General features: G+C 33.5%; 1 protein-coding gene across 4 annotated transcripts; it reads right to left on the reverse strand.

Annotated features, from left to right (window-relative positions):
- Positions 1-181: 181 nt before the first annotated feature.
- Positions 182-12,559, reverse strand: LOC135847668 (aldehyde dehydrogenase, dimeric NADP-preferring-like). Of its 4 annotated transcripts, none has more exons than XM_065367326.1 (13): positions 12,385-12,559; positions 11,042-11,089; positions 6,654-6,797; positions 6,364-6,459; positions 5,014-5,235; positions 4,454-4,617; positions 4,136-4,366; positions 3,846-4,043; positions 3,169-3,284; positions 2,931-3,066; positions 1,568-1,724; positions 984-1,025; positions 182-647 (listed from the first exon to the last, which is right to left on the reverse strand). In XM_065367326.1, the coding sequence occupies exons 2-13, from the start codon at positions 11,060-11,062 to the stop codon at positions 618-620; spliced, it is 1,557 nt and encodes a 518-aa protein (XP_065223398.1). In that variant the 5' UTR covers positions 11,063-11,089; positions 12,385-12,559; the 3' UTR covers positions 182-617. The 4 variants fall into 4 exon arrangements, with proteins under 4 accessions (XP_065223398.1, XP_065223421.1, XP_065223405.1 ...); XM_065367349.1 differs by lacking the exon at positions 12,385-12,559 and adding an exon at positions 11,476-11,594; XM_065367333.1 differs by lacking the exon at positions 12,385-12,559 and adding an exon at positions 11,422-11,575.
- Positions 12,560-18,600: the final 6,041 nt, after the last annotated feature.

Genomic DNA, 18,600 nt, shown 5'->3' on the forward strand with positions numbered 1-18,600 from the left:
TCCTTGAATCACCTACTTCACAGTTTCTTTTTAGTGAGAATCAGAAATTTTGATATGAGTTAGTGAGTAGATTAGGGTGGATCGTGAAAAAAATCGATGGATTTTTACCACATTCAGTAGAAACTGTCATTTTGAGTTGAAAAAAAAGGTAGGTAATCTTTCTATGAAAATAAAAATCGCATTCGATTAAATAAATTTTAATCGTCTATTAACAAATTTTAAAAAATACAAAAATCTTTCGATTTAAAAAGATCACACACACACACATGCACACACAGTTGCGAAAAAAAAGAGAAAAATTACATTTAAAATAAATACAATATAGTTTGCTGCTAGGTATTTAAAACATTGTTCGATTTAAAAACTGTGGTAGGTAAATATCTATTCGTGTATAGGTATGGCTATAGAGCAGGTAACATGCTTAGTGCTTACTAGAAAAAAGAAATATTTCTCAAAAATTGTCAACATAAAAATAATATCATGTTCAAAAACATAAAGGTAATGTAAATATCACAACAATACGTCACGGTATGATTTTTTGTAAATTAGCGAGATCTATCGTTAATTTAAATTTGTGCAATGGCCCGGCCAATCTTCCATAACTTTCTGAATCATCTTTACTCGTTACCGTCGTCCGAATACAGTACCTATAATAGTAAATTCATCATCAAATAATCTCCAGCTGTTTGAATAATGAAAAAAATTATTCGATATACAGTGTTCAAAGTACAAAATAGAGAAAGTAATATTCAAACGCGTGGTAGGTACTTGGTGTAATTGTGTTTTCTTTTGAAAAAAAAATCCAACTACCATTATTAATTTATTATTATGCCCCAATGATATTTCACCAAAAATAGTTGTGTTAAAAGATTCATTATTACACAAGACACCAACTACATAACTACGCTATGAATGTAAAAAAATGTAGGCATAGAAAGGTGCAGCGTTTATACTTAACTATCAAAATCACAAGTGTGTTATACCTTATGGATTATGGATACATCATTGACCAATATAAGTAGGTACTGTTCGCGTGAAAATGAAAATAAAATCAAATTAAATAAGTACGAATAGTTAAAAAAAAAAATTACAACGACGATGAAAGTCTCTAATAAATTACGTGATATCAGAAAAAATGAGAAAAAAATTATGCGTATAAATTAGATAAATAAAATTTTTCACAAGCTATACAAAAATCAACACCAAATGTCACTTATATTACGCAAATGAATTGAATATATTTCGCGTGGCTTTATATTGAAATTAAACGCCCTTGCGTAATTCAAAATTCAAAATCACCATTCACCAGGCACCAAAGAAATTCCGGATGCGGTTATTTCTAAAAAGAAAAGTCTATATAAGATTACGTTGGCAAAAATCTTCAGCGAACATATCTCGATGCCCAAATAGCCCAATCGAACAAAAAGAAAAAAATTAAAACCGTATCGCGAAAATGAAAATATTACAATGATGTTATAATTTATGTATTCCACACCAAAGATGATGAATTAGGTAATGCTTAATTACTTATAGTTGCCACAAGTGGGCTATAATTTTTTGTGGGTACCTTGGCTATGTATTTGATCGCAAATGCGGACGCCATTCCGCAGCCGAATACGAGCAAGTATGGTAAAATTGATAGACCCAAGCTCAGACCGTATCGTTTGGTCAATAAAAATTTTACTGTGGCTGCTTTCCTGTCGGTTAATGGAGGGTAACGTGCACTGCAAAAGAAAATATAAAATTTGATTTCCTCCATGGTTTCCAAACTTGGCAATTTCATCTAGCGAAAGACCATTGAAAACCATTCCATTGAAGGCACTTAAAATTGATCAACTACCCCCCCCCCTCCCATCAAACAAAGAAAGCAAATTCAACCAATAATGGGAATTTTCTGATATTTTATTTGATTGAAAAAAGTTTTTAACTGAGCAACAAAATATCAAAAGAACATTTGAATGAATTTTTTAACTTATAGTGAATTTCTAACTCTCTGTATGATTTGGAATTTGAATATCTGTTAAAAACCTCAGAACAGCACGAAACCACCGCCAATTGATTCTGTGGGTCGAAAAATGAAGTAAAAAGTGAATTTCAGTTTTCTAACTCAATCTGATAAGAAACTGATTTTTTTCACGAGAAAAGAGGCACACCTTCAAAATTTTCAAAACTTCACCAGCAATTAAGGAATTAAATTCGGTTTTCAAAATATCACCTGGTTGCGTATTTTCAAACATTATTTCGATTTTTCTGTATCAGATCCAAAAACTTTTCGTTCAGTGGAAACAGTCTTTCTGATTGAATGAATGAATTTCAATTTCTGTACTGATTATTCCATCGAGTTCAAGGATATATGCAAATACAAGTGTAAATAATTCTACAAGAATAATGAGTCAAGTGCTAATGAATTTTTCAAAAATTGATATCATTTTTTACTAAGTTCAAAAATGCTGTCAAAAAATTGTTTCAATGAGTGAGATATCGTAATTTGATAGGGTAAAAAAAAATTTGAAAGAGCTAGCTATATTTTTTTTTTAATGCGAAAAAAGCATGTGACATTCAAGTTGAAAACTTTCATTCTCAAAATCTCAAATGAACAAAAATCAGGGATCCAGATCTTCTCTGATTCGAAAATAACCACAAATTAGAATGCAAATATAAGAGAGGGAGGGGAAGAAAAATTGATGAAAAAATTGTTCCTCATCAAATTAATCCCATTGAGTCAATCTTTCTCCAACTCTTATAGAGATCTAGATCTCCTAGTTGAAAATTACCACAAATCAGAATGCAAATATAAGAGGGGGAGGGGGAGAAAAATTGACGAAAAAATTGATACTCATCAAATCAACCCCAATGAGTCAATCTTCCTCCAACTCTTATACCACTTCTATAGATCACAAGCAAAATTAAATCACTTCACGAAATATTACCTTCCAAGTGATTCACCAATCGGATTAAAATTCTTCACTAAAACACTCTTTTTATGACTAAAAGTATCAAAAGTATATCTGCCATGATAAGCTCCTATGCCACTCGCTCCAACTCCACCAAATGGTAACGTATCCACTGAAACAGATAAAATACAAGTAAAAATATGTATATCTCAATCAAATGCAAATAAATTCAGATTTTTAATAACGATATGAAAAATAATCAACACCAACTGACCGGTATAATGCATTATTGTATCGTTGATGCAAACTGCTCCGCTGTGAGTCTGCGTTAAGAACATTTGTTGGACTTTTTTATCCGATGAGAATATATACAACGATAATGGCTTTGATCTACATAATATAAGGAGACATACAAAAATACCCATTATTCAATAATTAACGAAGGAAGAGACGTGACAAATTGGGGAGGGGAGTTGATTGAAATTTTCCCACATTTCCCCCCCCAGTTTTTCTCAACTTTTTACACCCGATCTCCCCCCCCCCTCTTCCGAATTTTTCCATCCAATTAGCCAGATGTGCTTCGAACAAATTTTGGAAGGAGGAGTTTGAAACAAAAATATTGAATGATTTTAAATGTCCAAAAATGATGCTTTTACGCCTGAGAAAAAATTTGAATTGGTTTATTTCAAAATTGGTACTGAAATCCAAAATCCAAAATTGGCAATTTTTTCATGTTTCTTTTTTTAGCCTTTTAATAGCTTTTGAAAATTAAATTCAAAAAGAACGTTGACCCAAATTTTCCAACTTTTCCAACTCACCTAACTTTTCCCAAAATTCCCAACTTTTTGCCAAATTTTTTTGTTTAGGAGATGAGACACCCCCTTACCCCTCCCCCCTCGTTCGACATGCCTCCGAACGATGGCTCAAAATAATCGAAACGTCGCGAATTACCTTTTATTGATGAATCCAATAGCCTCGTAAGCGCTATCTACTGTCACAATGGGTAAAATAGGGCCAAAAATTTCTTCTGTCATGACAGGGTCGTCTTCTTTGACATCGGTTAGAATGGTAGGGCTTATGTATCTTTCGCTGGCATCAAAATCACCTCCCACAGCCACTTTTCCCCTACTCATTAAATCCTTCAGTCTCCTAAAATATAAGCGAAATATATGTATTAGGATGATTGAGACGAAACTTCGTCATCATGTCGAATAGCAAAACACAGAACACCTCACACTTACAGGAAATGTTTATCGGAAACGATACGACAAAAATCTGGCGAATTTTTCACACTCGATCCATACCATTGATCTAATACTTGTTTGGCCTTCTCTACAAACTGAGTTTGTATTTGTCTCGAGCATAATACGTAATCAGGAGCGATACAGGTTTGACCAGCGTTAAATAATTTCCCCCACATTAGACGTTTCACGGTGATATCTAAATTGGCAGTATTATCTATGAAAGCAGGACTGTGAAACGGTTGAAAAAAAAATTGATTATCGTCATATTGGCCACTTAGAGTCAGAGAATGAAAAGATGCATTTCGTGATACCAACCTTTTACCACCCAACTCCAAAGTCACCGGTGTTAAATGCTCGTTGGCTGCAGCTCTGATAATTTTACCAACAGATGTTGATCCGGTATAGAAAATGTAATCGAAACGTTGCTTTAATAATTCGGTAGTTTCATTTACTCCTCCTAAGTATACTTGGTAGCAATCCTGTGAGAATAAAGACACAAATATTCATATAGAGCTTTGAAAAAATTGATACATAACTCGAAGAGTGTGAAAATAACAACACAAATATTTGATATAGAGCTTTGAAAAAATTTACATGTAATTCGAAAAGTAAAATGACTGATGCAAAAATTTGATTTTTACCTATAGCTTCAACAATTAAAAATTTTAACAATAGTTTTCAAAAAATTATAATATGTATTTTCAAAAATAGAAATAAAGAGAGTGAAGCCAGGGTTAACGCTTTCGAAAATTGATAATTTTTCAAAAATAAAACATCGCAAAAATTAAGCAGAGAAATTTTATTTTTTCATTTCGATTTTCGATGACGTAAGTTAAGTGGGAATTTTTTGACAAATTCGAACTGGTTTCTCTTACCTGATCCAAGTATTTTGGGATTAATTCGGCGATGAGTTTGGCCGTAGCTGGCGATACTTCCGATGGTTTGATGATTACACAATTTCCAGCAGCAATGGCACCGGCGGCAGGTACCAATGACAGTTGAATGGGATAATTCCAAGCTCCAATGACTAAACAAACTCCGTAAGGGTCTTTGCACACTAAAACGTCGTCCAAAGCAAATGCTAGTCCTTTTTCCGCCTATAGACAGATCGAGGTGTGGTTATTACAAAGTTTTTATTTACCTACATATGAATATTATAAGTGATGGCATCACAATTCGATATAGGTAGACAAAAAACATGTTTTTTTTTTTTTTGCAAAACAGCCAATTTCTGATAGACAGATCGAGGTGTGGTTATTGCCAAGTTTTTATTTATGAATTAAAAATGATGGGATCGCGATTCGAGTGTAGATAAAAAAGGAAATTTTTTTTTATTGAAAAAATTAGAGACACTCGAATGTAGAAATTTGAAATCGCATTCACAGAGCATGCAAAAATACACGACGAGCTTAAATTTTAGGTGCTCGAGTGCATTTTTCGATTCTAGTTGAATTTTTGAAAAATAAATTTGGCCTAAGATGAGAAAAAAAAATCAAAATTTCCCCTAAATTAATCTGGAAGGCTAAAAACTCAAAATTTGATATGCGATGTACTCTATTATCGATAAATCCCCACCCCCCCCCCCACCCTCCCACATCGAATCGATTTAAAATGGCTTCGAACATTTTGGGTAATTTTAAAGCCTCCAGCAGAAAAAAAATCAAAATTTCCCCTTAATTAATCTGGTAAGCTAAAAACCTAAAATTTGATACGCAATGTGCCCTTTTTCGATCAATCCACAACCCCCCCTCCCTAATCGAATCGATTAAAAATGGCTTCGAACAGTTTTTTGGGTAGTTTTCAATTCACCATCAGAAAAGAAATCAAAATTTCCTCTAAATTAACTTAGAAAGCTAAAAACCCAAAATTTGATACGCAATGTGCCCTTTTTCGATCAATCTCCAACCCCCTCTCCCCAAATCGAATCGATTAAAAATGGCTTTGAACAGTTTTGAGTAGTCTTAATTAAAGCCTCCAGCAGAAAAAAAATCAAAGTTTCCTCTCAATTAATCTGGAAGGCTAAAAACCTAAAATTTGATGTGCAATGTGCCCTTTTTCGATCACCTTCTCCCTCAAATCGATTGAAAATGAGTTGGAACAGTTTTGAGTAGTTTTGGAGCCATCAGAAGACTTGCGAATATTTTTTTTTTTTTTTTTTTTTTCGAAATACCACCACACATTTTGTAAGTCTACAATGCTACGAATAAGAAAAACACGATTATTACTTTCGCCGGTGCAGTCCATTCTTTCAAGTAATGAATTGTATTTGTGATATCAGCGACGACGATATTGATTTCCGATAACAAAGCTTCGTTTTTACTCTAGAACAGTCCAACAATAACATCGTCATATCAGCTCACAATTGAAAATCAAAGCCCTTCTGTAAGTTACGCGAGCAGATGAGCACAGTAGTGAGCACAACCATGGGTTGGTAAAATTTTCCATTTCTCCAGCTCTAATGTAAGTTAAATGAGCTTCTCCAGAGTTGCTCTCGTCTTACTATAGATACACTTACTTTACGTAAATCCGAAGCTAAAGCTGCGATAAATTTAGATTCGTTTTCTTTGTACATTTTCAACAATTGTTTGAGTTGCTTTTCTCGAAACGATATGGATTTCGTTTTTCCACTTTCGTAAGCATTGCGGCATCGCTGCACCAGCTAAAATACAAATACATTCGTCATGTAAATATACGAGTAGCTAAAGTGGTAGATAACTAGATATGTATTTTGGTACAAATAGTTGATAATTTTTAGCTCGAGTAAAAAGAGTTTCTTTTACGTCCATCTGGATTCTCACACACTGGAAAACAGGGATGAAAACCGTTGGAAACAACCACCATTTTTGAAACTACTATCGACCCTTTGTTTTTTTTGGTCAGCTGGAACGATAACCAGAACCACCAGAATCGTTTAAAAATTTAGAAAAGAAAAATCCCAAAATGCCACTAAATAAAATGATTTTGAAAAAAAATTTAGAACTAATAAGCGAGTTTTTGAGGAAAAGAACAACCATCACAAGATTTCAATTAGAAGAACCATCAAAACCTTTTCAGGAATCGGTTCTTTTGTTTTCAATTTAATTCTCTTCCTATTAATTTTTTTTCAATTTGAAAATAAAAATTTTCAATTTCATATTTTTCGGATAATCTTCTATGTATGTAAGTATCAAGAACTGGTGAATGAATTTTTAAATTGATGTTCGTCATGTGCGCGGTTATTCGAACAATCATGCCACGAAGAAGTTGAAGCATCTAATAGGCAAAAAGCGAACGCAAAAAATCTCTTGCAATCAGCGAATAGCTAATGGATTAGCTAATATAATTAAAAAATAAAAAGCACTCGTTTTTTTTATTGTTGGAACCACCAGCAGAACACCGAAAATGAACTAAAGAGAATAACCAAAACGACTAAAACAGTTGAAATTTGAAAAAAAAAATGAAACCCACTTTTGAACAGTCCAGGAACGAAACCAAAGAGGGCAGAATGCAGCTTGTGGCTTGCCCCTCTGGGCATCTAAAAAGTTGGCGAATTGACATTTTACCAGCTTTTGGATAGCAAAAAAAAAAAAAAAAACTACCAATAAATGCATACAATAAATTATTAAAGTTGATGAGCATTTCCAACAGGTTCATTCAAGACCAAAATATTCGAGCAGGCTGTCAAAAAAAATGATGAAATCGGATCTTTGAAGTGGATATTTGGGCAAAAATTCTAATTAAAGTGACCTATCCGAATTGAATTTTTTTCCCCCTTTTTGGATAGGTGTATATTGCACACAAAATACAACATGGAAAGGGAGAGGGGAAGATCCACCTCTTTCAGCCCACAAGATTGTTCAAAAAAAAAAAAAAATTGAAGAACTGATTAAAAGTTGGCAGATTTTATGATGTTGACATAAAATTATGAATAATTGTACCCATTAGGTATAGGCAATATAGTTTTGAAAAAAATTCAAAAATTGACTGAATTCAAAAAATTCGCCAAATTGATGTTGAATCAGGAAAATTTATACCTAGCCTTATGAATTTTTAAGCTTTGAAAATTTTAAGAGTGGTTTTCATTTAGTGTCTAGCCCCTGAGGAGCTCCTCGCCTTATCAGTCGATTCTACTCTGTTTGTTTATGTTTATACATAAAATTCAATCTTAGACGTTTTTCTTTACGGAGTTTTGAAAATAATGAAAGGTTTGAAATGGAACAATTTTATTTTTAAAATTTGCCAAGGTAAAAAAAAGCAAGATTGACAAGTGAACCCAGACAAGAAATAATTCTATCAGCACCGACTACATGAGTTGATATTTTCTTGTACACTACCTATTGTCTATTACGAAGCAGGAGACAGATTTAATTATTACTTAATTTTAGTAGTGTTTCAACTTTCACTATACATAGGTATAGGTAGTACGTTTAATGTATGTGCTTGGTGCCAAAATACTCGTATGTGAGTATTTCCATGAATAATGAGAAGCGAGATTAGCTTATAGCACTAATTATTACTGCACGTTCCTTCATTTTCAAGTAGGTATATTATGCAAACATGCAATTAGATATTCGTCAACTGTTTATTTTAGTGATACAGTGCATTGTTTTCATTCTTCAAAAATTTTATTCACCTATTTGATTGAGGATTCAGTTTTCACACAAAATTTACTAAACTCTCAGTAAAGAAAAACTTATAAGTTCATATTTACTCACAGTAAACTAATTATAAACAGAGTGGAATTGACTGATAAAAAGTGAGAGGAGCTTCTCAGGGGTTAAGTAGACGTTAGTTGAAAAACTAGACTTACTCGTATTATTTTTCAAAATACGTGATCTTGTTCCAAATTGAAATTTTTATAAAACTTCCATTCAGATTGACAAAAATATTTAACGCAAAATGAACTTGCATAAAAATAGGTGTATCCTTGTTTTACTTCTCGAAGTACGAATTTTCAAAAGCTTTTGCCCTTGCTTCGCTCGAGCCTGTTTGATTTTCAGTATCAGAATTACAATTTCTTTAAAAAAAAAAAAAAAACATCATTCAAATTTTAAAATTTTAAAGTCAAAAAGTATTAGACTGAACCATTTTGTAGAAAACATAGAAAATACAGCTGTTTTTACTTCTCGAAGTAGGAATTTTGAAAAGCTGCTGCCCTCGCTTCGCTTTTATACTTCAAAATTGAAGTTTCTAAAAAAAAGAGGAATTCAAATTTTGAAATTTTGAAACCAAAAAAAAAAAACAAAAACAAAAACAAAACTTCTCACACGATGAAATTTATTGTTTTTTATTTTTTGAAATTAGAATTTTCAAGTATTTTTTGCCCTTGCTGTTTCTTTTTTCCAAAATTGAAAATATTTTACCTTGTCTTTGAAACATTTGTTGAATTTTAGAGAGTGATTGAAGTGAGAAATTTTGGTAAAAAGAGTTGGCATTTTTAGAGATTTTACCCCCCCCCCCCTCCCACTACCCCTTCCCCTACTGAGAAACCACTTCCGTTCGTCCCTATTAATAATCTGAAAGTACATACCTACTTTCTGAAACTAGAAAACCCCCATTTCAAAGTCACACGTTTGAGGACCTTCTGGGGACCAGACCTTGGAACCAATTATTTTCAAAGGTTCTTTTTCAGTTTCAGAATTTTTCAAATTCCAAAACTTTGAAAGCCAAAAAATAAACTCCTCGCATAAAAAATATCATTTTTTTTTACTCCTCAAAGTACAAATTTTGAAAAGCATTTGCCTTCGCTTCGCTTGAACTGGTTCGCTTTTATGTTTCTAAATTAAAATTTCAAAAAAAAAAAAAAATATATATATATATAGGAATTTAGGTAAATTTTGAATGGTGAAGTGAAAAAAATAGACTAGACTTTTCACATGAAAAATATATAGGTTTATTATTTTTTGAAATATTGGAATTTTCAAATTTTTGCCCACGCTTTTTGCTTTAGCCAATTGTTTTTTCTCCCAAAGAATTGAAAATACTTCACCTTATCTTGAAGCTCATGAACCCCCCCCCGCCCAAAAAAGAAACCTGTAAAATTTGAGTGAATGAAATTGGAAATTTCGATAACAAGAGTGTTGGCAATTTTAGCAACCCCCCCCCCCCTCATCACAACCTGAGAAACCACTTCAGTTCGTCCTCGTCAATCCAGGATGTCTATACTGGCAGTAAAAGTGGAAAATCCGATTTCCCATTCATAAAATATGTAAAATAAAAATCAACTAGGTACTAAATTAAAAAAAAAATTCTTCCAATTTCATATTTGAAAAAAATTTTGTTTCGAATTTTTAATACCCACATATGAGAAATAGTAACAACTTGAATATTTCAATGTGATGAAAAAATTGATGAGGGGGGGGGGTTAAGAATATTTTGGACTGCAGATTACTTGATAACCTGACAATTACCTTATGGAACCAGAAATAAAAATAATAATTTCAGAGCCACTTTTGGGAACCATATAACCTGGAACCACTTATGTACATATTTTAAAAGGTTCTGAAAACCACTACCGATTCAAATTCAAACGGTTTTCATCCCTGCTACAAAACCTCAAAAATTATGCATACTACCTAGACCTACGTTAGGTAACTGGACATTATTTCTATTTAAATGTAACCAATTCTAGCTCGAGATTCAATTTTAAAATTCTCATTCTGAGGAACAGAATTTCATTATAAGTTAATGGAGAAAAATTGAATGAATTTTTTCAGTTTTTTTTCTCATTTTTTTAGTTTGATTGAATTTGGAATAAATTAAGCAAAAATGTGTTTACTTCGAGTTTATGTTTAGCTATACTAGTAATCAGCAACAGTAGGTTTTATGAATGTAAAGACTAAGACACCGATAACCCTTCGAACGATCTTTGATAAAAGTAACGTAACTTTATACTAATCGTAGTAGAAAATTTTAAATACTCACATCAGCTGCATTGGCCGACATATTCAGATTATTTTCGGGATAAAACGTCTGAAAAAACACAAGTTGATAAAATGAATGACCAACTGTAGTCAAAATAAAGAATTGGTCAATTATTATACAGAGAAAAAATTACCCACTTATTAATCTAAGTAGGTACCTACCGAAAAACATGGAATCAATTATCAATTACCAAATAAACATGGTGAACCTTGAATGAATCTCACCAAAAGACCAGGTCATTAACTTACCAAAAAATAATACTTACCTTTAGTCTATAACTTCTTTATGGAAATATCCAAATCCTCGACAATAAACAATCAGTACATAAGAGTAAAAGTAAGAGTAAAACTCAAGATAGGATACCACCCATACTTACATACCTCTAAGCATAAATAATACACACTTAATAGCAATCGAATAGGTGAGCAACTTACACGTGAGATCACAGTAAACCTTCCTATCTACTTCTGGATAGGATGAGGCGAACGATAAAATGAATTACCTACACGAGACCATTTACCATCAACCTTGATGGTGGCCGGTTTCATACTTAATACGAATAAAACATGTAGAATTCGTAAGACGATGTTTCAAAAACAAATTTCATTTACGTAAACTAGGTAGAGGTACTAGTTTTTACTTGTGATTTTCAAGGTCATCAACCTACCAAAAAAATAGGTTTTACCTACATCGAGAGTTCGAGACGGAAATCTAGAAAAATATCTCGTGCGTAGGTATACGAATTTTCTGCGGCCAATACCGGTGACCGCAACTTGCTCGTCATCGAAGAATTAAGATTATTTTGGGCCATTTTCTAGACAAGTCTGTCGTAGATATTCGTATCCAGTAAAAAAAAGATACGAGCAACGCTTTAATTTCATTGATAATGATATCGAATCACAGCACAGGTTTTGGCTGTGTCAATTTAATCCAAAAGTACATATTACCGAACTGAAGGTTACGAAATTAATGTTTTATAATGGTACATACATAGGTAAATCATCGAATATTCGAACAATCGATTATTGCATCTTTCGAATGACGTACCTAGATAATTATTGGCCAAATTTGTGAAGTTGTAACCGAGTGAATGCAATTTTGGATATTTCAGATACAATTTTAGATAATTTTAATACGACGATGAACCAGTATCTATAGATAAACTCCACCAAGCTATTAGGATTGTTCGATATGAACGAATTTTGAGTTTTTGAGAACGATGAGGACGATGAGAAAAACTCGAAAAAGATTTGGTTGATCGAAATGATATCAATGGTATTATCACCTGTTGATGATTACTCGATTCGAGTGAAATAAATTTGAAAAATTGCGAGTATATTTACCTATTAGAGAAATCCGATAATTGTATGGTGAATTGGTGAACCACTCTCGATAAGATGATCTTACGTGGAAGTGGACACAATAAAGTAAAACTATAAAACCGACGAAATTTCTTCGAATAATTAGTTCGATTTAATCACCGGAACGACACTTGTTTGAATCGTGTACGATCACCGACTGATATTTATTATGAAAACAAAAAAGTTGAAAACAAAACAGATAACGTTCTCAGGACACTTTCACGCTCGCCAGGTTCGCTGCGATCGTGTGACGTAAGTATACCTAGTGGCCAGAGGGGATCGAATTAATACATTGATCATTATATGGGAGAAATTCAGATAGTTTTTCAACTTTTTAGTAGAAATAAGCGAATTAACGTAAATTTTGATGAAGACATTTTTCGAAGAAAATGAAAATCGCTCTCGAATGGTGTAAAAAAAATCATTTTTGTGCAAAAACGACGATTTTATGAAGTATGTATTTTCATTCGTGATTTTTTTTTCTAAATACACTTCGAATTGAAATTACTCGAAATTTTCAACGAGCACGTGGGTGTTTTAGGATACCAAAATGTTCAGAATTTTATCTCGTTCAAAATGGTTTTTTACACAAATCGCAAAGTCATTAAAGCTCAAAGTTTTGAAAACTAGTGATGCTGAACAAAAATCTAAATTTGAATTAGAATTACTTACTTTGCCTAAAATTTCCAGTGAGCACGTACATCTAACATCATCTGGCTATTTCGATAAAGCAAAATGTGCGACATTTTGTCCTCTTTAGTTTACTTGGATTTTTTCATCGAAACTGTAACTTTCGCCGTTCAAAAGCTCTTTGAATCTTACATACTTGTGACCATGAAAAAATAAATTATTATCACTCAAAATTTAGGTGTTGTGAGTGCATTTTTCGATTTTAGTTTTGGGCAGAGGCGTGGCAAAGTGATTTGTCGTGGAGATTGAGGGAGGGGGGGGGTTGATAGACTGAAATTTTTTCCAAATTTTTTTCGCTAGATTTTCCCAACTTTTAATTTGGATTCCCCCCTCGCCCCCTAAAAGATTTTTCCAGCCAATGGCCACATGTGGTTTGAACAGATTTGGGATAGATTGAATAATGTTAAATTCTCAAAAATAATTAAGTACCTATTCTAGGTTTACAAAGAATTTGAATTTTTTCTGAAAAAATGATTATTCGGATACTTCCAACATTTTCAAATTTTAAGAATTGTTTCCAGCAAATTGTATTTTCAAATTATGGGAAAATAATGTACAATTTTTCGAGTGACGAGAAATTAATTTTTTTCTGATGATCTCATGTGTGCATTTTTTGTGTAGACAGAATAAATTATTCCAGTGATGATTCATTAAGAGTCTCAAAAAAAAAGCTACTCACAGTTACAGCTGCGTATGCGCTGTCTAGTTTAGGTTTTGACCCCTCCAACGCCTCTTAATACCCACTAAACTTACCGAAAATTGAGAAAAAACGTATGAAATGCTTTTATTAGGTTTTTAGAGCTGTTTTTTTTTCAATTTGGCCCCTTGAAATACCCCATTGCTGCCCCCTTAATTTTTTCTAAAGCATAATTACCTTAAAATTCTCATAATTATTGGGTAATTTTGAAAACTTGTGCTGCACAGAGCACATATGAATGAACATAAGCTCGACTAAAACCTTCATCCTGAACTGCTCGAGTAAAATGCATTGCTTTCTCACATGCTGACAATGAGGAGACGAAGAAAACGGAAAATAAAGGAAAAGACACCGTTCCAAATGAATTTGCACAGGTTTTGAAAAATTATAATTCGAAAAGGAAAAAGTTTCCGACCACGCTTTTTGATACTTAATTCTTTGATTTTTCCAACGTACACAAGTTCATTCCCAAACTATTCAAAAAGCTTCTCAAAAAAACGAAAAATTTAATTGGAGGTCTGGGTCGTAAAATGGAAAAAAAGTGTAGAAATATCAAAAATCATTAGGTTAAAATCCGAGAAATGGCTCGAAATTGAAAATTGAATAGAAAATGTTTTCTAATTTTCCCAATTTTGGGCAACTTATCCAAAAAATTGCCTACTTCTTGCCAACATTTTTCAGTTCTGGGAGGGCCACGGTGTAAAACACACCCTCCACACTTCCACAGTCCTCCACTACATCTCACGATCGTTATCTCGCGATAGACAGAAGATCCTGGATCGGTTTTGAAATCGAATTTCTTTTTAATGATGATGGTGATTGACGAATACTTACTTGAAGTCTTGAATATTGGGAACTGGTTCGGGTTCTTTGTCTGATTGTCTGCGCCAAAAATTATAAAATGTACATATTTGAGCTTCTGAAATTATAGCTGATGTAGGTACCTACCTACATATTTTTGCTCTATTAGGCATGACCTCCGCTATGTTCAATGTTTTGCTGCCATCTTGGGATACCATACTTTTTGCTTGCTAAAAATCTACAGCACCTACCAAAATTTTGGCGCGCACTGAAATCTGAGCTGAAGAACTCATTTTGCTAATTGAAAATGTCGATTAATAATAGCGTACCTACTTTTTAAATTGGAGAAAAAAAATCATCTTACCCCAGTTGGAGTCGCATAGGTACTTTTTCATATGGGACTCATATTGCGTGTCTAATTGTCTGCACATTATTTTCTTCAGTTTTTCTCTCGTCCAGCATATTTTTCCTGATTTCATCATTTTTATCAGAAACGTTGTGGGAATAGTTGAAAATTTACCTATCAGCAAAGACTGAACATTTGATGGATTGTCGTCAATTTTTTCCTCAGTATTGGATTGTATATTGGGTATAGTGATTTGAATCCGGTTTCGAGCAGTTTCAAGCATATCATTACTGATAGTAACCACTTGCAGTTGTATAAATTGATTCATGAATATTAGAATAATCTCTCACAAGCTTAAGAAAATCCTGAGATGTTATGTAAAAATGCATTCAATTTCCTGAATATTAGATCATCACAAGTTTCACATTTACTCGCAGTTCACCCCCCCCCCCCGCCCCTTAAAACCATTTCGGAAAATGATGGACATATTTTTGGGATTACCCTCCAAAACCGAAAAAGCAAAAAACCCAATTGGGTCAATCTTGAAACAGAATTATATGGTTTCATTAGATGTAATGAATGAGTGAAAGCATATTTCCAATGAACCTCGCCCCTCTTTGGGGGTGCATACTTTGACAAACGTTGCATGGGATAAATCAGTAATACGGGGAGCCATGCACCATTTTTAGATGAGCACATTGATGGTTAAACTTTCATAAAATGAGATCAGGAAAACAGTGTGCTGGGGAACAGAGCGTTTTCCAAATTAAATTTATTTTTAATCATAATGATGATTGATGAATACTTACTTAAGTACTTACCTACTCGTACATGAAATCTTCAATATTGGATATTTCATTAATGGCATTACTTGACCTCGGCATCTCCTCAAACGCGAGCTTGGTTACTTTGTATTTTGTCCGGTAGCAGGCGGCGAGCTCAAGCAATGACTGGCGAACCAGTTGTTTCGATGACTGACGGTTTTTAGCGTACTTTTTAAACTGCTGGAGAAAAATAAAATCATCTTACCGCAGTGTTAAGTATGGAAAAATTATAAATTTCGGGGACCGTTATATCATTCGATTCGATAATGGTACAATCGTATGATCGTGATACGAAGTGGACAAATACTTGACAGGAAAATTCGTAGGTGTGTGAAGGTGGGGGTAATTAGTCGCGAAACAAACGAACAACAATTAACAACTGTCCTCCTCGGTAATTAAATAATTTGATCCGAAGATAATGTATTGTAGAATGTGTCGTGTGTCGTATATAATCCGGCGTTGATAAGAATATAATCGTAGCTATATTTAGGTATGTGTCGTGAGTCGTGTATATTTCCATGTTGATAAATCTTAATCTATGGTGTTTGTGGAATCGTACTGGAATTAAATAAAAAGAATTTGGGCTCTTTATCGATTGTTTATTGTGCGTTAAATCATCTCTAATTGGACCAGCGGGGCACAGCTACAGCAGTTAGAGTTTGCGCACTTGCACAGGTGTACTCAAACATATTGAACATAAAACTATTAAATTTGTAGTCTATCGTCACGTTAGAAGGATTGAGATGGATTTTGCCACGTCCAATTTGATTTTCAAACATGTGCCAAAAATTGTAAAATGCATTTGAGCTCCTGAAATTATATAGCTGATAAAGGTACCTTCCTACATATTTTTGCTCTATTCGGTATCGCCCCGCGAAGTTCAAAGTTTTGCTGCCATCTTGGGATATCATACTTCTTGCTTGCTAAATGCACAGCATCAAAATTTTGGCGTGCACTGAATTCTGAGCTCAAAAACTCATTTTGCTAGTAATGTCGATTAAGAATAGCGTGCTTTTTAAATTGGAGAAAAAAAATCATCTTACCCAATTTTTTCCTCAACTTTGGATTGTATGTAGTTGTTTTGCGTAAAAATTAGAATCCGGTTTCGAGAAGTTTCCTGGTTGGCTCAAGCGTAGGTATCATTACTGATATAGTAACCACTTGCAGATCTGTTCAAAACTGGAAGAAGAATCAATTTTTTACCTTCTGCAATGCTGTGTTTGGCACACGTCGTGATCTTTCAGTAGACAGTAGTTAATGAAACTTCATTAACTTCATTTGTTGAAATTTTATGGAAATTTGAATTTTCAAAAATTTGTTTGAAGCCACAAAACTGCAGCTTAAAACCGTTATTTTCCGTTTCCAGTCGATTTTAATAGCGGACGTAACAAATTTCAGATCTCGAGGTTGATTTGATAAAATTTTGATTTTGTCCCATTTTTGGTTGAATTTGACTTCCAAAAATGCGCCAAAAAGTACTTCTTAAATTGGAGGAAAAAAATCATCTTACCTCAGTGTTGCTTTTTTTTAATAGGACATAAAATGTTGGATGAAACTAAATTATGTAGGTAGATATACTTAACGAGACAATTTAGCGCTGTAAACGTTCAACATTCATATTACAGACGTTGAATTATTATACACGTTCAATTTGTAAACGTGTAATTTCAAACGTTCAATTTTCACCAACCCGGTTAGTTTGATGAAATTTTGATTTTGTCCCATTTTTAGTTCAAGTTTGACTTTCAAAAATGCGCTAAAAAATAGTGAAATGCACTTGAGCAGATGATCACATGTAATTGGTGATGTACATGTTTTTGCTCTATTCGGAATGGCTCCGCCAAGTTCAAAATTTTGCTGCAACTTGGGATACTGTCCATACTTCTCTTGCTTGATGAAAAATACCGTATGTATCAAAAAATTGCGTAATGTCATTATTTTGGCGCGTACTGAAATCTGAGCTCAAGGACTCATTTTGCTATTTGGAAACGTCAATTGAGAATAGCGTACTTTTTAAATTGGAGAAATAGAAAATCATCTTACCACAGTTCGAATCGCACAGGTGTACTTTACATTGGACATTTTCATCTATATAGTCTAGTTAGATGGATTGAGAAGGATTTTTCCATGTTCACTTTCATAATTAGGTAGGTGTACTGAAATATCAAATTTTCAAATTTTATCCTCTAAATTTCGAACAATGAGTCGAGCTTTTGTCAACCTTCCTTGTTTTCACATTTCTTTTGTATTATTTTTAAGCATATCATTAACGATAGTAATCACTTGCAGACGAATTTTGAATTGAAATTTCCTATGTGAAATTAATGATGCAAAATGTGCGAAGTTTTATTCATTTTATTTTGGTTTTTTCATCGATACCGAGTCTTTCACCGTTCAAAAGCTCTCAAAGTTTGAAGTAACCAAAAGTGATCTATTGATGCTTTATGACATTATCACAAGAATGTAGACAAGGGACAAACTTCTCACGGATCGGCCTCTTTTTATGACTTCGGTGTGTAAAACACACCCTCCACAGTCCTCCCTCCCTTCGGCAAGACTATGATTTTGGGACTGAGCCATTTTTCTCAAAACAGGATGGCCAGGAGGTGGAGCGAAAAAACGTCTTTGAAAATCATAGCTTTCTTTCTGGGGGCGGGGGGGGGGTCCGAAACTGAAACGTTTTCTAAATAACCTTCAACTCAAAGTAATGAAGGTTTTACATAGGTAAATGGAGGGTGAAGCTAAAATTCTCCCAACTTACTTGCTAGATTTTCCCAACTGTTTACTCCAGACCTACCCCCCCCCCCAGATTTTTCCTTCCAATTGGATAGATGTGGTTT

Source organism: Planococcus citri, chromosome 1 (genome assembly GCF_950023065.1).
Source record: "Planococcus citri chromosome 1, ihPlaCitr1.1, whole genome shotgun sequence".
Lineage (NCBI taxonomy): Eukaryota > Metazoa > Arthropoda > Insecta > Hemiptera > Pseudococcidae > Planococcus > Planococcus citri.